At 35.9% G+C, this 27,198-nt stretch overlaps 1 protein-coding gene across 6 annotated transcripts in view; it reads left to right on the forward strand.

Moving 5' to 3' along the window:
- The window catches only part of LOC121369071 (plexin-B-like), a 404,054-nt gene that overhangs the window by 371,121 nt on the left and 5,735 nt on the right, over positions 1 to 27,198 (forward strand). For 5 of the 6 annotated variants that reach the window (XM_041493902.1, XM_041493903.1, XM_041493904.1 and 2 more), the window contains 24 exons: positions 1,495 to 1,591; positions 3,239 to 3,347; positions 4,045 to 4,176; positions 5,049 to 5,247; positions 6,107 to 6,276; positions 7,077 to 7,228; positions 7,640 to 7,742; positions 8,298 to 8,434; positions 9,383 to 9,556; positions 11,567 to 11,678; positions 13,268 to 13,564; positions 14,947 to 15,123; positions 15,738 to 15,978; positions 16,913 to 17,055; positions 18,002 to 18,132; positions 19,058 to 19,117; positions 19,951 to 20,025; positions 20,708 to 20,774; positions 22,142 to 22,288; positions 22,679 to 22,826; positions 23,408 to 23,572; positions 25,036 to 25,124; positions 25,708 to 25,791; positions 26,384 to 26,544. In XM_041493902.1, the coding sequence (XP_041349836.1) occupies positions 1,495 to 1,591; positions 3,239 to 3,347; positions 4,045 to 4,176; positions 5,049 to 5,247; positions 6,107 to 6,276; positions 7,077 to 7,228; positions 7,640 to 7,742; positions 8,298 to 8,434; positions 9,383 to 9,556; positions 11,567 to 11,678; positions 13,268 to 13,564; positions 14,947 to 15,123; positions 15,738 to 15,978; positions 16,913 to 17,055; positions 18,002 to 18,132; positions 19,058 to 19,117; positions 19,951 to 20,025; positions 20,708 to 20,774; positions 22,142 to 22,288; positions 22,679 to 22,826; positions 23,408 to 23,572; positions 25,036 to 25,124; positions 25,708 to 25,791; positions 26,384 to 26,544 (3,370 nt within the window). The remainder of the gene's footprint in view (positions 1 to 1,494; positions 1,592 to 3,238; positions 3,348 to 4,044; positions 4,177 to 5,048; positions 5,248 to 6,106; positions 6,277 to 7,076; positions 7,229 to 7,639; positions 7,743 to 8,297; positions 8,435 to 9,382; positions 9,557 to 11,566; positions 11,679 to 13,267; positions 13,565 to 14,946; positions 15,124 to 15,737; positions 15,979 to 16,912; positions 17,056 to 18,001; positions 18,133 to 19,057; positions 19,118 to 19,950; positions 20,026 to 20,707; positions 20,775 to 22,141; positions 22,289 to 22,678; positions 22,827 to 23,407; positions 23,573 to 25,035; positions 25,125 to 25,707; positions 25,792 to 26,383; positions 26,545 to 27,198) is intronic. The other variant, XM_041493907.1, reaches the window with a different exon arrangement.

Below are 27,198 nucleotides of genomic sequence, written 5' to 3' on the forward strand. Positions count from 1 at the left end.
TGTTAACCATCCACCCCACCTCCCATCAGTTATACGTTTCGGTCCTGCTTTTTGTCTTTTCTCTCTCTGTCTGCCTCTCTCTCTCTATCGGTCTTTCTGTCTGTCTCTCTCTGTCTGTCTGTCTCTCTCTGTCTGTCTGTCTGTCTGTCTGTCTGTCTGTCTGTCTGTCTCTGTCTGTCTGTCTGTCTGTCTGTCTGTCTGTCTGTCTGTCTGTCTGTCTGTCTGTCTCTCTCTCTCTCTCTCTCTCTCTCTCTCTCTCTCTCTCTCTCTCTCTCTCTCTCTCTCTCTCTCTCTCTCTCTCTCTCTCTCTCTCTCTCTCTCTCTCTCTCTCCATCTCTTTTTTTTTTGTGGTTATTATTTCTTACGCAAAATCATGTGACTACACACAGCAGACTCATCGTCGATGGAGCTATCATTGTGTGGTAATGACTCGCTGTCTTCCATCACGTGTGAATTTATCCCTCAGTGCCTCTAATCACCGGCCTGCAAGAGCCTTCTTATTTGTATGTGACAGTGCTTTGCATGAGCTGAAAAATGGGTCTCCGCTGGCTAATAACTACCTGTCCAGGACTGCAAATGTTTTCACTCTCGCTCATCCCGGAAAATAAGTGCTTGTCATTCATCCTATAGTCAGAGGAGCACCAAGTGTTTGTGCGGCTGTCATTCCGGGAATTGCCACTCATTGTTGGGGCCAAAAAAGTGGTTGCTCGGGAGAAGTCAACTACTATTAACAGCAATAAATGGAGAAAAAAAACACCCTATCTTCAAGTCTATTATTTTTTTATCCTTTTGAGACAGAGAACTTAAAAAAAAAAATATTTGTCAGTGCTTGAAGCATGGTGTATTTCAGTGGTTAGAGCTAATGCTCAACAGAGGTGCATAGAATCAAAGGATCAAACCCTGTTAGTGGACTCGTTTTATTATTTCTCATATTATTAAGTGCTGGTATATCAAATGCTGTGGTATATGCTGTCCTATTTTAGGGCAGGGGGGGGGGGGGAATGCATGTACATGATCACTTGTAGCTTAACGGAAAGAATAATCTTAAGTGGCATCTCTGGGTTAGAATGTTTTTTAATGTTAGACCAAATGTTTGACACCAGACAGCTATGTGTTAAACAATGTACTTTGGTATCACTAAACATTTCTTTTATTCTTTTGCCTTTTCTTTCTTTCTCTCCCTCTCCCCTTCTCTCTCCCCTCTCCCTGTCTCCCTCCTCCCTCTTTCCTCGTTCACTCTTTTACTCTCCATTTCTCTCTCTCTCTCTTTCTCCCTCCCTCCCTCTTTCTCTTAGTTTGCTTTATCAGGAATGCTTTTAGTTGAAAAAGAATGAAAACTTTGTTTCCCATGAACGTCATGAACTTTAGAGCATATGTTCCATCTTACACAACATTTATGAAAAAAAGTACCAAATGTTTTCCTTTTAATCAATGTGTTTATGCTATGCTGAGTCTGAAGCTATGTTACATAGATTAACTTACTATTATTTTCAGGATTCCGCACTATAACCCTGGCTCTGAACTCGAGTGAGACGGGAAAACTGTTTGTTACAAGGAAATTCACTTTCTACAACTGTAGCAACTTCAAGACGTATGTTTATTTCTAAAACCTGCGTATACATAGGATTATTTCTATAATCACTAATTTTAACATGAAATAGTCTTTCAAATAAATCCTTTTTTTATTTCTAAAATTGCACATATATATGATTATTTCTACATTCACTATTCTTATATGAAATAGTTTTCTAAATACATCTTAGTGTGCATTATTGTTTTCATTTCTAATGGAACACGATGGATATTCTGTGACAATAATTGCTTCTTCTCTATTCCAGTTATCTATAATATAAGAGTCATACATGTATATTACAACAAATTAGCAACGGTCAAACTTAATAGGCTGAATTTACAAAGCCTGCTTATGTCTTACACACGTGTAACTATATATATTTACAATGCTTAAACACCTGGATTTAAGAAAAACAGGCTTCGTAAATTCAGCCTTGTATGGGTTTTTTATTCTCCGTGTTCTTTCCTTACCATGATTTGATTTCCGTGCTTTCAGCCAATTAAGTTTTGTAGCATGCCATTCTGGGCACCCAAGTCAGCTGTCAATACTCTCTGTACAGGACATTGGTTAGTGACTGTACAGGACATTGATTAGTGACTGTACAGGACATTGATTAGTGACTGTACAAGACATTGGTTAGTGACTGTACAGGACATTGGTTAGTGACTGTACAGAACATTGGTTAGTGACTGGTGAAAGAGAAGATGGTGTAGTGGTCTAGCACCACTTGACTGAGCCATTAAACAAAAATAACCCTGGGTGGTGTAGTGGTTAGGTCATTGGACAGAAGGCTGGTTGGTGCTTGTTTTGCCTTCTGGTACCAGCTCTCCTCTAGACTGGGGGCGGGATTTAGCTCGGTCGGTTGAGTGCTCGCTTGAGGTGCTTGTGTCACAGGATCGAACCACCTCTGTGGATCCATTCAGCTGATTGGGTTTCTTTTCATTCCAACCAGTGCACCACAACTGGACAAAGGCCGTGGTATGTGCTTTCCTGTCTGTGATAAAGTGCATATGAAAGATCCCTTGCTGCTAATGGAAACATGTAGCGGGTTTCCTCTGATGACTACGAGTCAGAATTACCAAATGTTTGACATCCAGTAGCCAATGATTAATTAATCAATGTGCTCCAATGGTGTCATTAAACAAAGCAAACTTTATGGTAAGCCATTGGCCCTACATGTATGGCTGGTAGTTACATGGTTCGTCTTCAGGTACTGGCTTCCCTCTAGACAGAGTTTATCAACTTAGTTGAGTTGGTGTAAGGCCAATACGCTGACGTCTTCTTACTAACCACTAACAACAAACTCACTGTTATGGACAGACAATCCAGATAGCTGAGGTGTGTACCCAAGACAGCATGCTTGAACCTTAATTGGATATAAGCACTGAAATGAGTAGAAATGAAATGAAATAAATAATATTTAGCTAATGACAATAAAAATTGAGAAAAATAACTATGAATGAAGGGGGGCAGGTTGTTCTGGGGTGTGAACCTTGGGTTTTTTTTTAATGATGCATATTTTAAATAATTAAATTTCTGTTACATTCATTACAACATAACACCATCCCATTGGTCCAGACGTAGCAATGGGAGTTTATTTCCCGATGAATGTAAAAGAAATAACAGACAATCCTTAAATAAATAAAAAATATTTTCTTTTTCTAGCTGTTCGCAGTGTACCGACTCTGCATTTGAGTGTAACTGGTGTGTGTATGACAACGGCTGTTACCATAACACCATGAACTGCCAGCCTGAGATCATTGGAGGAATGACTGTAAGTAACCAAGCAAACCAACAAGTCACAAATGTTCGGAATTTTGTTTTAATTACATCAGAAGTGTTGAAAATGAGATTGATGTTAACTGTGCACCTTTTATGTTCGTCTTAATCCCGATTACTGATATTATACCTAGCTGAAAAATTCAATTGTGAAGCAATATACTTCATTGTGTTTATATACGAGTATACTGAATGACAGAAGAAATGTGAATATTTAGTTTTATTTAATTTATTATAAATAATTAATTTACAATTCCATTAGTTTTTGTGTCTATTAAAATTGCTAATGTCTTGTGAACATTTTGGGCCCATTTTAACAGTCCTTTTACCTAAGTAATTTTATCATTAAAACAACTTGTATTCAAATATTCACTTTTCTTTTGCTGTTATGTTACAGGTCCGTAGCCAGGATTTTTAGAGGGGGTTCATTTAGGTTTATGGTGAGGGGGGGGGGGGGGTCTGGAGCATATTGAAAAACAAAAGCCACTGGTGGGGGGAGGGTCAAGCGACCCCCGACCCCCTCATTGGCTACAGGCCTGTGTTAGTATATTATATTGCAGTTGTTGTTGCCACTATAGTTAATCATGATCTGATCAGTACTTGCTACAGAGAATGATAATATTAGAAACTAATTTTGCCGTTTTTGTTTTTCAGTGCCCCGTACTTTAATCATTTTGTTTTTGTGTCTATAGAGTAAACTGCAGAGTCTAAAGGGTTCGCTGCACTGTCCTCGCATCGATACCGAGCAGACGGATGCGATATACCTCCCTGTTGGAATACGCAAACCGGTTCTCTTCAAGGGCTACAACTTTCCTGAACTCAAAGTAAGAAACATTGCTGCCAAATATTGGTTCATTTCAACTTATTTTCGTGCTTATATCAGTGTCCCATGTCTGATGGGATTGAGGAAAATTAGCCCAAGTAAATCACACTTGGGATATGTTTTCAAGCCACTGAATGATACAGTACACCACTGTTAAATTAGTGTATTACAACAGACATAATTAAATATATATATTTGGAATTTTTTAATATAGAAATTGGGAATTTTCAGTGCCACTTTGTTTTGGGAAGGAGCCTATGTTCAGACCCACAGAATGCCTGGATAATCCATGACCTTATATCAGATCAGTGCCACTTTGTTTTGGGAAGGAGCCTATGTTCAGACCCACAGAATGCCTGGATAAATCCATGACCTTATATCAGATCAGGGCAGGATGTAGCCCAGTGGTAAATCACTCGCTTGATGTGCAGTCAGTCTAGGATCGATCCCTGTCAGCAGGCCCATTGGGCTATTTCTCGTTCTAGCCAGTGCACCTCTACTGATATATCAATGGCCATGGTATGTGCCATCTTGTCTGTGGGATGGTGAATATAAAAGATCCCTTGCTACCAATGAAAAAATGTAGTGGGTTTCCTCTCTAAGACTATATGTCACAATTACCAAATATCTGACATCCCAACAGCCGATTATTAACAAATCAATGTGCTCTAGTGGTGTCATTAAACAAAAAAACGTTTAACTTTAACTCTATATCTGATCAGCACTAATCATTTTGTTGATAATTACAAGTGTGTCATAGACTTCACATGTATGCAGATTCATTACAGAGACTATATATTTGAAAGATTATGCCATTGATGTCCCTATCACCTTCAATCAGATCAGCACTAATTATTCGGTTGTTTATTTCAGCCAAGTCTTGCTAATTACAAGTGCGTCATAGACACGGGTGTTCTCAAGTACGAGGCTCCGGCCGAGCGACTGGACGCCAGCCACATCACGTGCACCATCCCAGCCATCGAGTACCAGGCGAACATCGGCACACTGGAGGCTACAGTGTCCGTGTACTGGGGAACCAACTTCTACCTGGAGACCACCAGTCAGCTCATCGGTGAGTGTGTGGGTCATTACAGAAACATGGTGTAAAACTTATTTATTTAAAGACTAAGTCACATGTGTTAATATACTTAATTTAAAAAAAAAAAAAAAATTCATATAACATTCTGTGGTACAGCAAGGGAAAGCATTTGTAGATCAGTTAGAAATGTTCTCTTAGATATCAATCAGTGCACCAGATCTGGAGTGTCAGATAACATGTTGATATTAGTTGCGGATCTAGAAAATCCATTTAGGGGGTCCCCAATGACACCAGGTGGAATGCCAATGGAACTTGGGGGGGGGGGGAGGTTTGGAGGGGATAATAAAAAAATAAAAATAATATATAATAAAATTATAACTGTCACAAAATTTAGGGGGGCATGGGCCCCTGGGGCCCCCCATAGATCCAGCTCTGGATATGCCATTTTGTTCTTGAAATGTATAGACTTTGTAGCAACATTCAGATTGTAAAGAGAGTTTATGTTTTAAAAAAATAAGTCTTTGATTCTACCTTCAAATTAAAATGTATGAATCTATGTTTCTGCAACGATCCATTTATCTTAGATCCAAGAACAAAAAGTGCTGAATTTACAAATACTGTTTTTGACTTGCATATTTGTGTAACTGCATATATTTACAGTGCTTAAACACCTGCATTTAATTAAGAGAATTAAATTTTGCAGAAGTTCAGCTCAAAACATTTACTGTTGATTACATCTCTATACATTTATTTACCATACTTAAAAACCTGTGTTAAAAAAAAAAAAACTGGCCCGAAACATTTACTGCTGATTTCATTTAATTAACCGAATTAAATGTTGCAAAACATTTGTTGTTGATTACATGTGTGTTCTGTTTACTCGTCCATCCAGCCACGATCTACAAGTGTCACGTACTGGCGAACTCTGAGTGTGGTTTGTGTCTCAACCTGAACTTCACCCGGCCCTACCTCGAGTGTCTGTGGTGTGACGGGACCTGCAAGTACAACACCTGGTGCCAGACCCCCAGTATCGTCGCCTGCCCTGCTCCTGAGATTCACAATGTGAGTATAACAGTTTTTGTGTTGTCGGTGAAACAATAGACATTTTTGTTGTTGTGCTTGTAGAGCATTTTGAGGGAGTTGGTCCTAGTTGGTCCTTGTACCCTTTTTATCTGTGGTCCACTTTCAAATATTTCCTGGCCCACCTTTGTATATATGTGGACACACCTCAACTATCTGGGCTGTCTATCCAGGACAGTAGGTTAGTTAGTGGTTCGTAAGAGAGAAGTTGGTGTAGTGGTTTTACATCTACCCACTGATTCATTAAAACTCGCACTGGGTGGGAGCTGGTACCGTGCTACGAACCCAGTACCTACCAGCCTTATGTCTGATGGCTTAACCAGGACACCACTCAGGCTAGTTGGCAGCAGTAAGCTTGATGGTATAGTGGTTAAGCCACAATACTTAAGACTGGTGAATACTGAGTTTATGTCCCGGCTGCAATGACAAATTAGTTTTAATGGCTTAATTTGGAGGTGTTTATATATATGTTTTATTTCCAGTTATTATCTCCTCAATACGAATCATTGAGAGGATATAGCATTATTACCCATACATATATAGGGAATCAGGGTAATCTGTCCACATTAAAAAAAAATTAAGTGTCCTCTTTTTTAACGGTTTGTTTACAGTTTTCTCTGAAGTACCATTTTAAGGGAGTTGGTCCATGTACCCTTTTACCTGTGGTCCCCTCTCATATATTTTCTGGGTCCACCCTTGGATATATGGGGTATTTTTTATTCTGAATATTCATAAGGATGCCTCAGTACAAATTTGAATCATTGATATCTCTTTGCTTCCAGGTGTACCCACTGTCCGGCCCCATACAGGGAGGCACTAACGTGACCATAGTGGGCAAGAATCTTGGTGCCACCTTTGAGCAGATAGAGAATGCTGTGTCGGTCGCTAGTGTGAAGTGTATGCCCTACCGCTCAGAGTACTCTCCATCAAGAAGGTAACTTTGTTCACAGCTCTTCTGTCAGAAAATAACATTTTGTTCACAGTTTGAGAATTGTGAAATATTATTGGCTGAAAATCAAGACTAAATCAAGTATTTACATCTAGGTATATTAAATTTGTGTGGTAGGGTGGGGAAGCATGACCACTTTCTACTTTTTGAGAAATTTCAATGGGTTTTTTTTGTCTGAAGCCTAGAAAAAAAAAAAAAACATTTTCTGTAAAAATCTTCTTTTTTTTAAAGCTAAATGAGATTTATTAAATGGAATTAATTAAATTTGTTGAAAACTCCCAAACAAGACAATTGAATTATATTCTCAATGCTTTAATATTAATATAAAAAATGTAAAAATTAATATTATTAAAACTTGAGACAGGAGATTTTATTTCTTTGTTGTGTGTGTTTCAGAATTGTGTGTCGGACGGACTGGCGAGGACAGATAGCTGATGGTTACGTTACAGTCCGGATTGGATCGGCCCAGGCCAAATACGACAAACCTTTTCACTACAGGGTAAGAGTTTTGCTAGTCGCTGCTAATCAGTTTGGGTAGAGTTTCCTTTTATACAAAAATCTTTCGACCTGAGCTCCATTTCTCAAAGTGATCTTAGCGTTAAAATGCCTTTGTAAAACAGGGACTTGATTCCTATACGTTTTCATGATGAGATGTATTTGTGATCTTAGCGTTAAAATCCCTTTGTAAAACAGGGACTTGATTCCTATACGTTTTCATGATGAGATGTATTTGTGATCTTAGCGTTAAAATCCCTTTGTAAAACAGGGACTTGATTCCTATACGTTTTCATGATGAGATGTATTTGTGATCTTAGCGTTAAAATGCCTTTGTAAAACAGGGACTTGATTCCTATACGTTTTCATGATGAGATGTATTTGTCCAGTGGACTAGTAACATTATTTGCTTATTTCTGTCACTGTAGAGTATATTGAAGACAATATTACTGCTTTAATAGTCATATACATAAAGTTGTTTTTTTGTGCAGTTGTCCATATTGAAGTAAAGTATTTTCATGTATTATAAATTAATGCCTGAGCCATCTTGTTTTTCCAGAGCCCAGTGCTGACATCTATTAAGCCATCAAATGGTCCGAAATCCGGAGGAAGCAGAATCACCATATATGGACGTGACCTAAACACTGGCAGTAAAATAGAGGCCAGCTTTGGCAATGAGCGATGCATTGTGGACAAGTAAGTAGACCTATCTATGTGATTGTGTGTATGTACATTACGTGCGTGCATACATAGGTCAAAATGGAACAAATATCAGCTTTTGTTACAACACATTGTATTTATGTATAGTCTTTATACATTGTATTTATGTATAGTCTTTATACATTGTATCTATGTATAGTCTTTATACATTGTATCTATGTATAGTCTTTATACATTGTATCTATGTATAGTCTTTATACATTGTATCTATGTATAGTCTTTATACATTGTATCTATGTATAGTCTTTATACATTGTATCTATGTATAGTCTTTATACATTGTATTTATGTATAGTCTTTATACATTGTATCTATGTATAGTCTTTATACATTGTATTTATGTATAGTCTTTATACATTGTATCTATGTATAGTCTTTATACATTGTATCTATGTATAGTCTTTATACATTGTATCTATGTATAGTCTTTATACATTGTATCTATGTATAGTCTTTATACATTGTATTTATGTATAGTCTTTATACTTTTGTTGACTATCTTCATTGGTTGCATTGTCTTCAATTGTTTATTACACAAGAATTTCATTGTCATAAAAAAAAAAATTCTATAAAATCTTGAACATGGTTCAGGAATGAAAGATCAATATTTTGTTACGTGTACTTTATTAATCTTGAAAAGTGAAGGATCGTTGTTTAGCAAATGTGGAAATGTGCTACTACTAAATAAAAATAAGGGATTCCAAAGAAAGGACAGCACTTACCATGGCCTTTGGTGTACTAGTCTTGGGCCACTGGTTGGTATGGCATAAAAACCTCATGGATCCATTGCGAGTTGTTTAAACTAATTATAACAATATTATATTACTCAAATCGCACATCTATGTCAGGTCACTAATTCTTAAATCATGAAATATTTTTATACATATTTAAATGTCTTACACTTGATAACGTTTATCACTTCAGGTCCTCAGTGACAGCCACATCTCTGGTGTGTGTCACGAAGGAAGTGCCGGACGCCACCCCCAGGTCTCCCATTAAGCTGTTTTACGATGGCCGCGAGTTCATCCTCTCCAGAGATTTCTTCTACCGAGAGGACCCAGTCATCGAGAGAATCAACCCATTGAAAAGCATTGCAAGGTAAATTACACTGTTTATAGAACATTTGGGCTGATTAAATTTTTTTTTAAATTATGAGTTGTCCCAGCCTCCATGAACTATTGTTTTCTGTAAATAATTTCGGTTTGATTTGACGTAAGAAGAAAAGTAAAAGTGTTTTGGAAATTAAAAAAAAAACAAAAACTATTTTTTTGTGCAATATAGAACAAAAATCGGCTCATAAATAAATAACTTGTAGTGCAAATAACATAGTCGTAATGCTTTCTGTTTTATTTACCATATTTGTTTCCATGTCAATTATATTTTAAAAGAAAATATTTCACTTGATGTAATCTTTTATCTTCTCCTTTATTGTATGTAATAATATGTTTTATGCATGTTGTTACCATGGCAGCCATATCAAGAAAAGCTATAAATTAATATAATTTTATGTTTTCCCTTTACATTATAAATGGTGAAGGTATAAGGCAGTTTAATTTGTTTTTACATGTACTTGATTCACTTTGAAATCATAGTACTGTATGTTTAAGCTTATAATCAACAACCCCTTACTATACCAGACCTATACAACAGAATTCCCTCAATGAATGAATGAATGAATGAATGAATGGTTGGTTGGTTGGTTGGTTGGTTGGTTGGTTGGTTGGTTGGTTGGTGGTTCAAAGGTTTAGAAGTTCCTCATTTTTCACGATTCCTTTTTAAATATCAGGGCAGACAAAACCTCTCTAGACTGAATACCCTTTAAAACCAGACTTTTTACTTTTACCCATGGGTGTCCAGTTTAGAAAGGTTGCACTGTATTACATTCCCAGTATCAGATACTGCTGTGAAGGCCACATATTTTGACCTGGATATTTGTGTGAGGTTGAATGTTTCTATAATTTTGTTGCTGTCCTAAATTTCAGTCATTAAAAAAAAGTTGAATGTCAAAACTCAACATTACTCATTACGTTCCTTCATGGTGGAATACAATACCAGTGGTGGCCATTAAATGTTTTATGATGATTGAGGGTTTTTTTTAAAGGAAATTGATCTGTGAAAAAGTATTCCAGTGTGAGGCATTAAATATTGCATGTTAACTATCAGTATATTTTAACACATGTAAAAGGCTGCTTGCTGATAAAATGTCCCATGGGTTAACTTTATATCGTGGGTTAATGATGTTGCCGTTGATGTTGACTTCTTTTTGGTATGTCATATACATGTACTTACCTTTGTTAGCTAATGTATTTTTCGTGCTGGGGAGTCATTAAACATTCATTCTTTCTTTTTGGTATGTCATATACTTACCTTTGTTAGCTAATGTATTTTTCATGCTGGGGAGTCATTAAACATTCATTCTTTCTTTTTGGTATGTCATATACTTACCTTTGTTAGCTAATGTATTTTTCGTGCTGGGGAGTCATTAAACATTCATTTTTTCTTTTTGGTGTGTCATATACAGTGTATACTTTTGTTCGACGCCCATAAGCCAGTGTATTTTTTTATGCTAGGGTGTCACTAAACATTCGTGCTTTCTTTTTGGTGTGTCATATACAGTGTACTTATCTTTTATTAGACGCCTAATAGCCAGTGTATTTTTTGTGTTGGGGTGTCATTAAACATTCATTCTTCCTTTTTGATATGTCATACACTTACTTTATCGGTGGACCCTTTGGGCTATTTCTTGTTCCAGCCAGTGCTCCACCACTGGTGTAACAAAGGATGTGGTATGTACTATCCTGTCTGTCGGATGGTGCATATAAAAGATCCTTTGCTGCTAATCGAAAAGAGTAGCCCATGAAATGGCGACAGCGGGTTTCCTCTCTCAATATCTGTGTGGTCTTTAACCATATGTCGATGCCATATAACCATAAATAAAATGTGTTGAGTGTCATAAAATAAAACATTTCCTTCCTTCGTTCCTTCCTTCCAAATAGCTCATGTATTTTTTGTGCTGGGGTGTCGTTAAACATTCATTCATTCATTCTTTTTGATATGATTGTTTTAAAAGAGACAATATATCTAAAATGTATTAATTTATGTTTTCAGTGGTGGCCGATATCTGAATGTGCATGGAAAGCACTTCCGCTACATCCAGAAGCCACAGATGTTTGCTTACATTCCTGCTGTTAACAACCAGTTTATCACCACCAAGGCCACAGTAAGTTTAAGCTTATATTCAACAAGTTCATTCTACATTTTAGCACGACTGGTATATCAAAGGCCGTGGTATGTGATATTCTGTCTGTGGGATGATGCATATGCAAGATCCCTTGCTACTAATGGAAAAATGTAGCCTTTTTCCTCTCTTTGACTGTGTCAAAATTAGCATATGTTTGACATCCATAAACCGATGATTAATAAAGCAATGTGCTCTAGTGGTGTCATTAAACAAAACAAACTTTAAACTTTTCAAAATTTTATATGAAACTTAAAAAAAAAAAAATAATAATAATTTCAGTTTGGTTTTTCAGAATGTTTGTGTTAATATCTTTTTCTCTTTGTAATTTGTTATCAAAATCAGTATTCAGTATCCGTCAGAAAATTCAAAAAATAAATTTGATGACAAAACTTGTAATCTGAAACATATGACCGTAAGCTTAGAATTGAAAAGAAAAAGGATATCCACATGGAACTTAATCAAAAACTAACAACACAATGATATTCAATTCTGGCCCAAAAAACAATTCAGAATAACAAACGTGTAGACCATTTTGTACCAGGAATGAGTGTTAATGGTTATATATACTGTTTCAGCATTTAAATAAGATTTTTTTTCCACCAGCAATTAGCATAGGAAATATTTGCTGTTATTTCAGCAATTAGCATAGGAAATATTTGCTGTTATTTCAGCTTTAAAATAAAAAACAACAACTTTTAGACCTGTTTGTACTAGAAATGAGTATTAAAGGTGATGTTTGCTGTTGCTGTTTTCAGCATTTCAATAAGAATCTTATGATGTTACCATAAGTTGATATAGATGATACATATACATGCTGTCATTTTAGCATTTAAATAAGATCTCTGTTTCAACCAGAAATCATTATTATAGATAACACATGCTGTCATTTCAGCATTTAAATAAGATGTCTATGTTTTTTTTGTTTTTTTATCCGAAATTAGTAAATATATTAGAGATGACACATGCTGTCATTTCAGCATTTAAATAAGAAATCTATGGGTGGTTTTGTTTATCAGAAATCAGAACTATATATAACATGTGCTGTCATTTTATCATTTAAATAAGATATTAATTTTTACAAGAAATCAGTATTATAGATTATACATGCTGTCATTTCAGCATTTAAATAAGATATCCAAGTTTTTTCAAGAAATTGGTATTATAGATTACACATGTACTGTCATTTCAGCATTTAAATAAGATATCCAAGTTTTTTCAAGAAATTGGTATTATAGATTACACATGCTGTCATTTCAGCATTTAAATAAGATGTCCAAGTTTTTTTCAAGAAATTGGTATTATAGATTACACATGCTGTCATTTCAGCATTTAAATAAGATATCCAAGTTTTTTCTCAAGAAATTGGTAATATAGATTACACATGCTGTCATTTCAGCATTTAAATAAGATATCCAAGTTTTTTTCTCTCAAGAAATTGGTATTATAGATTACACATGCTGTCATTTCAGCATTTAAATAAGATGTCTATGTTGCTTCTTTTTTTTCTTTTTTCTTTTCTTTTTTTTACCAAAAATCAGAATTATGTATGCCATGTGGTGTGATTTCAGGATTGTTATGTTCTGAATGGTGCCATCATGCAGTGCCCGACTCCTGCCCTACCAGCAGCAGTCCGAGATCAGACCCGTCTGAAACGTTCATCATGGAGCAGTCCATCCAAGAGGTCCGTGGACACACTCAAAGTGCAGCTGGCCTTCAAGATGGACTGGGTGAAGTCCGTGCTCAACCTCTCGGCATCAGCGGCCGATTTGGATTCAACCATGCAGTATTATCCCGACCCAGTGGTCTACAACTTCACCGAACAACATGGTGTTAAAACGTTCAAGGGAGAGCTTTTGATCATTGAGGTGAGTGATTTTTGTTTGAATTTGAGGGTTTGAAGGGGGAATAAATATCAAATTTTAGCAATATCTGTATCAATAATGAGAGCATATAGAAGAAAGAAAAATATTCTGCCACAGGCTTCAGCATATACAGTTTTATAAGATTTTTGTTTTTGTTTTTGTGCCCTGTATTCATCAGAACCCACTGCAAACTGGTTTTTGGTAATCATGGTAATGCTACTAATGGTGAATAATGCAGGGCTAGAAATGAAAAAAAAGTTACATGCACCATTAAAATTCTGCAAGATAAATCCTGTTGATTCTTGATCAAATTTGAAAATTTCACCCAACGTAAACGCCTTACAGAAATCTATAATAGGCCTATTACAAAAACGTACAAATATTTGTGTTTTGTATTAAGCAAGTTATCAACTTTTTTAAATCATCTGATCAAGTGCCCATATCTGAGGTTGAAAATGTTCAAGGCAGATACGGTACTTTGTATTGATCACAGATCTGGCAGAGTTCAATTTGTCAGTGACGACAACAACTGTGTTATGCACGTGGATACCCCAAAGTCGGTCTCGACCATCTTCCCTAATACCATTCATGGATATAACCAAGATATTGCCGGCAATTTTCGCAAATATATTTCACGGAAATGACCGAAAGGGCGCCATTGTTGTAAGTAGGATTATGGGATACAAAATGGATGCGCCCATAAGATAAAAGTTATAATTTTCATGTGATGAACAGACTACAAAATGCATACGCAAAATTCAACAACTTGAATCTGAATCTGGTAAACAACAGGATACTAGTATACGCAATACACAGTACTTGAAAAATATTAGCATGCACCGCGTGCACCCAGTTTTAAAAGTTACATGCACAGGCAAAAATCAGCATGCACCGGTGCATGTACTAACACTGCATTTCGAGCCCTGATTTAATGTTATATGATAATAGGTAGTGGAATTTTGTTTCTGTGATTTTGATGACTTGCAATCAGAAGCAATTGTTTCCATAATATCTGGAGGCTTTTGAGAGTATATATGGAAGAAAAATGTTCCACCAGGTTCAGTGGCTTTGCTTGATAACAACTTACTCAGAACAAGCACATAAAATAATTTGACTTCCTTGTAGATTAAAATAGTACCCAGTACTGTATATTATTTGTAAACCAGAAATCAGCCATGAGATTGCTTCAACTAGAACTGAAAAAAAGAGATATTTTATATTCATTAAAGGTAATTTTAGCTCCAACAGCTTTTCTTAATAACTTGTGCAGGACAAGCATATCATTTGCAGGTATCAAATAAACAATATCACCCACTGATCTCAAAATTCCATTTAATTATCTGCTACATTTTAAACATTGTTACTAATTGCTTTATTGTTTTCAGGGCAAAGATCTGACACTAGCAGCTGAAAAGCGTGACGTCTTGGTTCTGATTGGCCAGAAGCTATGCAACGTGACAACGTTGTCATCAACACAGATTGTGTGTCTTCCTCCCCCAGAACAACCCCCCGGTGTGGACAACGAGGGCAAGGCAGACAAACAAGAACTACCCCATGTTGTGGTCAGTTGTCTGTTAATCTAATTAAAATTAGCCCCACTGATTAATTACTATTACCTGTGGATCTAACAGCACCCCATTAGTGCTCATGTCCAGTTGACCTTTCATTCGACTAATCAAAACCTTACTTGCAAAATCATGCCAGTGATTTGAAAAGAATTTGAAAACATTCGGGATTATGCCGAGGGTATACATGCAAAATGCATTTCATGTTGCACTACCCGTTACATCCATGTAAATCATGTCCTAAATATGAACTAATGAAAAATAGGTTATCTGAAACTGAACTTGGGTGAGCAACACATAAATGACAGAATTTGTACACATGATTTTCAGGCTCCGTGTTTTAGTGGCTAATTTTGATGAATACTATTTTGAAGTACCTGTTAGTTTTACTCCCAATTCTATATTGTATTACTAATTCAATAATAATGCCAGCAATACAGTGAAACCTCGCAAAACCAGACCCTCTGTAAACCGGATTTCCCTCAAAACCAGACATTTTTCATGGTCCCTAGGGTGTCCGGTTTAGAGAGATTTCACTGTACTACTAAATTAAAAAAAAACATTTTCATTATTTCTTTTTTATGTAAGTTCATAGTTTGTCTTGTTTGTAGGTGAGCATCAACAACTTGCGGTTCCCGGTTGGGAGAGTTGAGTACGATGTTCCCGAGAAGTTCAGTTTTCCGAAGGAGGCCATTGCCGCGATCGCTGCTGGCGGGGGTTTCCTCCTGCTCGTTATTGTGCTCATCCTCATCATCTACCGCAGACAGAGCACCAAGGCCGAGCGCATCTACCTCAAGCTGCAGATCCAGCTCGACAACCTGGAGAGTAATGTCCGGAATGAATGTAAACAAGGTGAGATTACGAGCGTATGTACCTCGAGCATGTCCGGAATGAATGTAAACAAGCTGAGAATATGAGCGTTTTTACCTCGAGCATGTCCGGAATGAATGTAAACAAGCTGAGAATATGAGCGTTTTTACCTCGAGCATGTCTGGAATGAATGTAAACAAGGTGAGAATACGAACATATTTACCTCGAGCATGTCTGGAATGAATGTAAACAAGGTGAGAATACGAACATATTTACCTCGAGCATGTCCGGAATGAATATAAACAAGGTGAGAATACGAGCGTATTTACCTCGAGCATGTCCGGAATGAATGTAAACACGCTGAGAATATGAGCGTTTTTACCTCGAGCATGTCCGGAATGAATGTAAACAAGCTGAGAATATGAGCGTTTTTATCTCGAGCATGTCCGGAATGAATGTAAACAAGGTGAGAATACGAGCGTTTTTACCTCGAGCATGTCCGGAATGAATGTAAACAAGGTGAGAATATGAGCGTTTTTACCTCGAGCATTTCCAGAATGAATGTAAATAAGGTGAGATTAGTTGTTTGTAATTATAGGCTTTGATGGCATGCTGGCTTAAAGCACCAGCCTTATAAGGCCTTAAGTCTTGTAGGCAGTGGGGTTGAATCTCTCTACCTCGAGTGAGTTTTGGTGGCTCTGTAAGAACGTGTATTACACTATTGTATCATCAGTAGTAAAACAGGCTTTTGAGAACTAAAGATTAGCAAAATGCATTTCATGTTGAACAACCCGTTACATCCATGTAAATCATGTCCTAAATATGAATGAATGAAAAAATAGGTTAACCCCAAACTGAACTTGGGTGAGCAACACACAAATGACACGATCGTACACACAATTTTCAGAGGCCTCGGCTATATAAAGACTCTTGTTTTTAATGGCTAATTTTTGAAGTACCTGTTGTAAATTTTCAGCATTTGCCGAGCTACAGACGGACATGACCGATCTTACCGGAGATATTGTGTCCAGCGGGATTCCGTTCTGGGATTATCACTCCTACACGTTCAAGGTCCTCTTCCCTGGGATGTCCGACCACGTCATACTACACCCACCACTGGTAAAACTTGCCTTTTATACTCAACAAATCTCTTTCTCTCCTATTTCCCGTCCCAGCCAGTGCACCACGACTGGTATATCAAAGGCCATGGTATGTGCTATCATATCTGTGTGATGGTGCATATAAAAGATCCTTTGCTACTAATGAGAAAATGTAGCAGTTTTCCTTTCTAAGACTATATGTCAAAATTACCATGTGTTTGACATCCAATAGCCGATGATTAATAAATCAATGTACTCTAGTGGTGTTGTTAAACAAAACAAATTCCTTCCTTTTTCTTTCTCACATGGACTATATGTACTGTTGACGTAGAAACTGTTACACTGAAACAGAACAAATGATAACAATTATTTTGTCCTGAATTAAGGTACCTTAAAAGTTATTAGATTTTTAAAAAAACCCTATTTATTGAATTAAGAATGCTTGGATTAAAAACAGTTATAATAATTTGTTTATCTGCAGTTATATTAACAGTTCATTTATAGTTCTTTCATGGTTTTAAAAATACCATCACCTGACAGCATTTAGAATTTAAACATTTAAAGTGTATATTATAATCTAGAGTTGTGGTTAGCTTTGCTTTTTCACACATTTTTTTAATGAATTGTTGGATTCCTATATAATTTTTAAACAACCAGGCCTGGTGCTTATAAAACATTTAGAGTCATGACAACGCCATACAAATTGTATGTGTGTGACATCATTAGAGATCAAGTCTGGACTCTAAATGTTTTATAAGCACCAGCCCTGGTCACTTAAAAAGTATATAGGAATCCAACAAATCATTAACAAAATAGGTGAAAAGGCAAAGCTAACCACAACCCTTGAACATTGAAATCTGTTGTTGTAAAATGTGTTGGAGATAATTATGCACTGGTTATAAGTAAAAGATGTAGCTACATGGTCTAGTATGAGAATCAAAACTAACAGTATGTTGTTTTGACAGCAGAAAAATGGTCGGTTCCGGTTCTCGGACCAAGGTCTACAGCAGTTCCAACAACTTTTGAATAAGAAGACATTCATCTTGATTTTTATTAGAACTCTGGAAAACCAGCGAGGATTTAGCATCAGAGACAAGTAAGTTCTTATAGTGTATTCATGTGTATTCAGTGTTCGAGATTAAAAATGTTGTGCAATATCCCATTTGGATACAAACATTTCAAAATCTGGTATCCGACCTGAGAATTTAGTATCCCACTTTGGGATATAGTTACCTGATATTCAAATATCAAGCAAACCAATTTTAATTTTAGTAAATAGAAAAAGGCTGTATTGGTTGAAAACATTTTATAATGGCTACTTGCCTTTTCATTGTATTACAGTGAGGAAATATTGTTATGGCATAGCATTAGGTACAATCTTGAAAATACTGTTACTTAACTTTGCCTGTAAATGACTTTATTGGTTTCAACAAAAAATAAAAATTACAAAACAAAATTGTATGGTATCCCGGTGGGATACTGGGTTCTTGAAGTCTGGTATCCAAAATTAAACTCAGCTATCCCCGGGACATCAGGATACTGTTAATGTGGAACACTGGTATTGAAAATCTTTATCAACTAAATATAATTTAGTTATGATGTTAACATGCCAAAAATATCATAATTAGCTGATACATTGCAGATTAGTTGCTGCTAAAGTTTAAGGTAACTAATATTCCATCTGAGTGCAGAGAGTTCAGATTCAATGTAGAGTTCTTAGTTTCTAATAGTTGTTTTATAAAATTACTATAACTGGTTTTGTTTTACATACATGTAGTCTAAGAAATTGCAAAACTGTTTTTTCTTTATTCCTAACAAAACAATGTTTAGCATAAAGTTGATGACTTTCTTTTTGTATGTTTATTATTTTAGTTAGGTAAATTATCAGGAAACATATGGATGAAGATTGTTCTAAAATTAATTTATCCATTTACCCTGTTTTTGCCCATTGAATTTTACCTGTTGTGTATGATATATAAAAATGTTTATTGATTCCTAATGATAACGTTTTTGTATTTCAGAGTGAATGTTGCCTCTCTTCTTATCATCATCTATCAAAGCAACATGGAGTATGCCACTGAGTAAGTAGATGTCTTGGCTGTGACATGATCTAAAACACGCATTTCATTGGCTAATGCCTAAACAAAATGGCTGCATGGTTGGCTGCGTAGTAAAATCCTACGCATTACTTCAGAAGTCTGTTTAAAATCCAAGATGCTGGTTGCAAAATGTTTACATGCATGGTAACATCTATTGATCTAATGGATAATTACAGCTGTGTAATCACTAGCATCTTAAAATGATTTAGAACCTTTTTTGAAAATATTTTAATGACTTAAAATGTTTTTCCCGCTATAGTGCTGTTATATACTGTTTGTAAAAACATTTTAATGAAAACATCTTCTGGACCGTTAAACACTGTTTCAGCTTGAACAGTTTAGTTATTGAATGTGAATGCTTTATTGTGTTTTATCTAAAATGCATCTGGGTCCCACATGTGCCTTGTGTTGTACTAGCATAAACATCCATTACAAAGTGCTGATGTAATGCTTACAAAGTGCTGATGTAATGCTTACAGAGTACTGAGAGTGAAGACATTAAAATGCATTAACAATGATATGAAAAGACTATTGGGAACAGTCAATTTTAACAGAATTTTGTTTTTTAAGAAATGGTCTCGGGAAGACATTTAGAAGTGATATCAATAAGAACACCGCTTTGTATTAAATGTACATCGATAAAGAAAATTCATTGTAAAAGGTAATTAGAATTGAAGTTGGCTGTTATCATAACTTATTAATGCTAATCAATAAATGTTTTCAGAAGACTTACTTAATATAAAATGTCCTATAAAATAAAACCTTATACAAAATCCAACATAGTGTATGTTGTACATATTCCTTTTTCTTTTCAGAATATTAAAATGTTTGCTGACCGAATTGCTGGAGAAATCTGTTGCTGGACGTCATCCCAAACTGATGTTAAGAAGGTACCTTCACATTTTAATTGTTTTCAGTATTCTCCATTCAGATATTATAGTGCATACGGGTGGAGTAAATAATCCACTAGCCTGTCCTTATAGAAAACAGTATAGATCAGGCTAGGGATTTTGGAAGCGATCTTAACACTACGAAATTGTAAAACCAACGTAGGCTACGATGTCGCTACAGCACATATCATAGTGATGTCTTAGCTTACGATGCTTTTACGTTTTCCTAGTGCAAAGATAGCTTAAAAAATATGGGCCCAGGTGTATAATTTTAAGGAGAATGGTGAAACTGGATACTCACAGTACCAAGTAAAAAGTCTGGTTTTAAGGGGTGTCTGGTTTAGAAAGGTTCTGATCTGTAGTGATATTTAAAAATGGACCGTGAAAAACTTCCTGTTTTAAGGGAATTCTGGTTTACTGAGGTTCCAGATTTGAGGGAATTTCACTGTATATAACATATCAATGTTTGATTATTGACTGTAGATTCTGAAGTATTTTAAGCAAGACCCTTAAGCACTGCTTTTAATTTGAAGGAACAAATCTGTCATAATAGATTTCGTCTTGAATTAAACAAATATCAAGCAGCATTGAGAAAAATACATAGGTTTTACAAAACAGAGTTAAAGGTCAAATCCGGTTTTTTTTTTACATTTTGTTATTTTATTTACTATTTTGTTTTCAGGACAGAATCGGTTGTAGAAAAAATGCTGAGTAACTGGCTGGCATTGTGTTTGTACAAATATTTAAAGGTATGTATTAGTGTGTGTAATTAATGAGATTAAATTACTATCTTTTATCAGACATTGTAACATGTATTTGGCTACAAACAAGTAGAAACAGGATTGCAGATGATAATTTATTATCCATATAGTTCAACATAACCAAATTAATAATAATCATACAAAGCACACATGTAATAACAAGTGTAATGATGTAATTTTGGGAAGCGACGTCCTAACATGAAGTTGCTTCTCCAGTCCTAGCTCAGACTGTGCATTTGAAATATGACGTCATTTCGTCGTCTCCTTCTAGTCGTGGCTAAAACATTTTGAGTTGGGTCTTCTTATTCATAAAGAAAACAATCATAATATGGATAATAAAGAAATTATTACACTCGCGTGTGTGTCGTACTGATTTTACGAATCTCATTTCAGGATTCATGTATTACCCTCGCTCTCACTCAGGCAATACAAAAATCCTGACACTCGTTTCCTAAAATCTATACGACACAAGCTTGTATAATAATCTCTATTTATGTTAAAAACAATACATTTTTAATTAATGTTTAATTTTAAATTTAAGCATATTTTAAATTCTGTCTTTCAGGTTTCTCAATTTCAATTAATAATACAAATGTTAATTATTGATAGAGATTATTCATAAACTCACATATATAGAGGTTATTATACGAGCTCGTGTGTCATGCTGATTTTACAAAATGACTGTCAGGATTATTGTATTACCCAAGTGAGAGCAAGGGTAATACATGAATCCTGGCACGAGTTTCGTAAAATCAGTACGATTCACACGTGAGTGTAATAATTTCTTTATTATCTACATTATTCTAAATATTATTTTCATGAATAACAAGCTAGGACCATGTCAAAATGTTTCAAACATAACTAAAAAGAGACCACAAAACAACGTCATTTTCCGAAATGACATCATTTTGATAAGTGTTTGCACTGGAGAAGCCGCATTAAGTTATAATATCACTTCACAAAATTACGTCATTCGCTGTGCATGTGAAATCATTATAACACACATGGGTCATACTGGTTATATTTCCCTGAATATCTTGAACTATGTGGATAATAAATGTGTATACATAATATACTACAATCCTACTTCATAGTAAGCTATATTTTTATTACTGTTTTTATTCATGAACAAACACCTAATTACAATAGAGAAAAAATGGAAAGTATAGGAAGTATCTTCAAATTAACACACAAAAACTCTGTTCCTTCTATTTTAAAAAATGTATTTCAATACACGGTAATGACACCTTCAATGAGTACCTGATAGTTTTGGGTCCTTAGTGATAAGATTGCTTGGTGCAATGGAGCCCTTGTTACTTATTTGACATTTTCTGTAATTATTATTTTTAAATCAGGACCATGCAGGTTCGTCACTGTTCATGCTGTACAAAGCCATCAAACTTCAGGCGGAGAAGGGACCTGTGGATTACGTGACGGGGGATGCCCGGTACTCACTGTCAGAGGACAGGCTCCTCAGAGAGAAGATAGAGCCCAAAACACTGGTACGTAGTCCTTCTTTCATGGGTTTTCCCATCCCAACCACTGCCCTTGACTGGTTTATCAAAGGCCAAGGCATATGACCCCTTGCTGCTAATAGAAACATGGACTATATGTCAGAATTATCAAATGTTTGACATCCAATAGCCAATGATTAAAGAATCAGTGTGCTCTAGTGGTGTCAATAAACAAAATAATCAGTTTCTGGCTTGTCTCACCTCAGAATAATACTTTTTAAAAATGTTTAATAGCATGCATTTTAGAATGCTTTTTGTACAATACATGATTAAATTTAGTCCAGGCATTACATTGTCAAAATTTACATCATACATGTATATGCTAATATTTTATATAATGATTAAATGTCTTGTTAATTGGAGTTTCTGTCTCTACAGATGTTAAACGTGGAGCACAATGGGGAGATAATCCAGTGTCGAGTGTTAGACTGCGACACTATTACACAGTCGAAGGAGAAGATGTTGGACTTACTGTACCGCAACATACCGTTCTCACAGAGACCATTGGTACATGAACTTGACCTAGGTAAGAATTAAATGTTTTGTAAGTATAATGCTGGTTTTATGAATAATTTTGACAGTACCCAAGTATATAGTTATCCATATCCAGACCGATGTGCAAGAGGTTTAGCAGTGAGGTCTAGATTGTGGTGAGCAAAGTTTATATAGAGGTCGAGTCATCCTCCTCCAGGAAAATATATTGGAAAAAACCCCGAGAATATTGTTCAACATTGCACCTAAATTCCCTCACAAAACTGCACACCTTTTCTCTTTGGCGTAATCCTACGGGACATTCCAAACTCCATAGCACTATACCACCCTCCTCTTGTTACCGGCCCCGGTTGGACTGCTGGTGCTCCCTTGCACCTGCCAGTGCAGGCGGCCCCCTCCAACCCATCCCACTCCTGTCCTGGACAGAGGAGACTGCCAAGGCCAGCACCTGTGCCCAGGAGAGGCGTGTACTACAACAGCTTGCTCTGAATGTGCACATCAGACACACTGACTTGACCTGACCTGACCTGAAATAACTACAGATAGCGAGAGTGAGCTGTAGTGTCATTAAACCTTTAGGTTAGTTAACTAACCATAAAATTTGTTTGCTTTCAGAGTGGCGCAATGGTCCTATTGGTCCGGCCATGCTGCAGGATGAGGATTCGTCATCCTCCAGTAAGGATGGCTGGCGTCGCTACAACACATTACAGTACTACAAAGTGACAGACGGCGCTTACATGTCGTTGATACACAAACAACAGACCATCAAGTCTCTAAATGGTAAGAGAAGAAACAGGCTATGTACAATTGATGTATAGTGAACATCAGAAGAAATGTGAATGTTAATGTAGTTTTCTTTAATATGTTTAACATTATTCCATTTAAATTCCATTGGTTTTTGTGTCTGTTAAAAGTATCAAGGTCTTGTGAACATTAGGGCCCCATTTTACAAAGCGTTTTTAGCGCTAAGGTCACCTTAAGTGCATAAGGTAGCTATGCACTTAAGGTAATCTTAGAGCTAAGATTGCATCGTAAAACAGGGCCCTGTTCGATGACGGTCCATTTACAGAATCAGTTTTATCACGAAAAGATAGATATATTAAATATATTAGCATTTCTTTTCTTGTTCAGTGTATTATTTTAGTGTTGTTCAAGATTAGTGGTGAATTAAAACCATGCTTTGGACTGTAAGCTATGGACTTCCTTTAAGGATATCTAGCTCATCTAGTTGAGTACTTGCCTGAGGTGCGTGGGTTGTACCCTCGGTGGACCCAGTTGGTTTTAACCCCACACCAAACAGTGCCCCACGACTGGTATATCAAAAGCTATAGTATGTGCTGTCCTGTTTGTGAGAAAGTGAAAATAAAATATATCTTGCTACTAATTGAACAAATTTAATGGGTTTCTTCAGAATTGTCTAATGTTTAACATCCAATAATTAATGATTAATTAAGCTAGTAGTGTCATTAATGAAAACAAACTTGGACTAAGCTGTTCTCTTGAAGCCTTTTAGTTTAACAATGTCTTACAAGAATATTTTGTGGTGAATTAATTCTGTGGTGAATGTTTGACTGAGGTAGGTTTAGGGAAACAAAGGACATTTGTTTTTATGTTTGGAAATGTAGTTGAGATGTTTGGAACCCTCTATTTACTGTACATTGTAGGTTAAAACAATTTTGGTGGGTCTTTTTGGGACACACAGGGCTTCTAGATTATGGTAGCCCCACTCCCATGGCTAGTGATATTCAATGTTGGGCTAATAAATAACTAATATTGCCATGCCCGACGGCTAGTGGAAAAAGGTCAAATGTTGCAGTTAGGTCTGTTTTGTAAATATGAATATTCTGCCCCTACCCAACCCCCAATGTTAGTGTTTTTAAGCTCTATCCTCCTCTTTAGGCAATATACCTGATTATTACTACTATTTAGTAAAATTAAAGTAAAGTAGGGCTAGTGAATTTTTAATTGTGGCTAGTAAAAATATTTTAATCACTGATCCCATGGCTAGTGGATTTTATAGAAATTCTAGAAGCCCTGGGACACAGTATTCTAAGTCTGGGCAATATGTTATAAAGTGATCTTAGTGCTAAAATCACCGTATCAAATATTGTATAACAGAGCCCTGTTGCATTTTGAAATCCACAATTCTAATTAATAACAAATTTTACAGTCTGTATTTAAGACATAGTATCTTTTATTTGGTGTAATTATATTAAAATGGTTTGTCATTGTCGTGTTTTCAGGTTCCATAGATAACTGTGTGATGTCTGTGAATTCAGCTTACCCTATCATGAAAGTTGACAAAGACCCAGGCATCAGGCACTGGCATCTGGTACGTTTTGCTTCCACACGAACCAGTGGTTCATAAGTTTTATATCAACTTTTATATAGCATGTGCAAGTCTTGATTTCATTGTGAGAAGATGATAGTGAAAATAGATTGGAGCAACCAATGTTACTTTTCAATAATAAGGGGTGAAGACCATGTTTGTTTTTTAAATGGGCAAGGACTTTGATTTTTAATAATGGGTAATTAAGGGTTACAGATTTTAGTAATACAATAGACGCTGTCTAAACTGGATTCCAGGAGAACTGACCAAATGTGCTGGTACACACAGAGTGCCAGATTAGACAGATGTTACCAAAGCTATTAATTGTCACTGGACAGGATCATGCCAGTTTACAAAGAAATCTGGATTACACAGATGCCAGTTTAGACAGAGTCCACTGTATACGTGAACCACACTTTCTAGTAATATGTGAGGACAATGGGTTTTTTAATAATGGGCGATGACCACACTTTATAATGATAATATTAATATTTGAGAAGCACACTTTTTGATAATATGTGAGGACCATGCATGCTTTTTTAGCAATTTTTGACCATCTGATAATAATACTGAAATTGGTTTCTAGGTGAAACACGAAGATGTCCATGTGAAAGATGGTGGAGTGAAGATGATATCAGAAATCTTCCTTACCAGACTGCTGTCAACCAAGGTAAATTATATGCAAAATATGTCATCTTATGATTATTTGCTTTTTCAAACAAGAAGCATGCTGTTTTAATTTAAACTTTTAAAGATAATGAAATTTATTTGGTAAACTTAAACATCTTTATAAAATCCTTTTTTTTAAAGGCAGAATCCTTTTCTTTTAACTTTTTATCTTTCTTCTTTTTACTTTTAAATTTACAAGACAAAAACAAAAAAGTCTGTTAAGCCAAACATCTTACTATGATCATTCTCTTTTCATTAATACTTATAAATTCTCCACTTGTATCACTCACCTGATGCATGGTCAGTCTGGGATTGATCCCTGTTGGTGGGCCCATTGGGCTATTACTCATTCCAGCCAGTGCACCACGACTGGTATATCAAAGACTGTGGTATGTACTATCCGGTCTGTGGGAAGGCACATATAAACGATTTCTTGCTACTAATGGAAAAATGTAGCGGGTTTCCTCTCTAAAACTATATATCAAAATTATCAAATGTTTGACATCCAATAGCCGATGATTAATAAATCAATGTCCTCTAGTGATGTCATTAAACAAAACCAGACTAAGTGATGTTCTATGTTTGTTGCACAGGGTACTCTACAGAAGTACATTGATGACTTCTTCAAGACCATGTTGGTGATGAGCAACACCATGCCCCCTGTGATAAAGTATCTCTTCGACTTCCTCGATGAAGCGGCTGAAAAATACGGCTTGACAGACCAAGACATCGTCCACACGTGGAAGTGTAACAGGTACGTAGTCTGGTAGACACATGTCTCGTCTAAATAGAAAAGTAAATGGTATAGGCACATGCATACATACTGATGTCCAATAGGAACATTAAATTTGATTAATTTGATAAATATTGTTGCTGATAGAAACAAAAATAGAAACCACCGTACAAACACCTTGCATGTACATGTATCTTGACGTGCATTGTGTTGTTTAGATGTTAATTTTCATGATACTTTCAAATCCCACCATACCTTTTTTTTGGTTCTCTATATTACAATGTTAAGCCTTGTAAAGTGTTTTTTTGACATCAGTATATATATCTTACAACATATCCAACAACATTATGTATCGAGCCATACCATACCATACCATCCCATAGACAAATTTGAAAACGTTCCCTAATTTTTAGATTGTTCGTAATGAACAGAATCCTGATTTTTTTTTTTCTGTCCTCCATCTTCTTTTAATTACTTCTCTGGGTGTAAATCTAGTTTATCTGCCTTTTTTTATCATGTTATCATGAAGACACGTTGTATGCTTTTTTTATGATAGAGTAGCATGTGTGGCAACAGCAGGTCTAGTCATAATAACCATATGTTAAATACCAAATACACCAAATAGCTCAAGTTTAAAATGTGCTTCAGGTATTGTTAACACAATCATTCCTTTCC

This window comes from Gigantopelta aegis, chromosome 3 (assembly GCF_016097555.1).
Source record: "Gigantopelta aegis isolate Gae_Host chromosome 3, Gae_host_genome, whole genome shotgun sequence".
Classification (NCBI taxonomy): domain Eukaryota; kingdom Metazoa; phylum Mollusca; class Gastropoda; order Neomphalida; family Peltospiridae; genus Gigantopelta; species Gigantopelta aegis.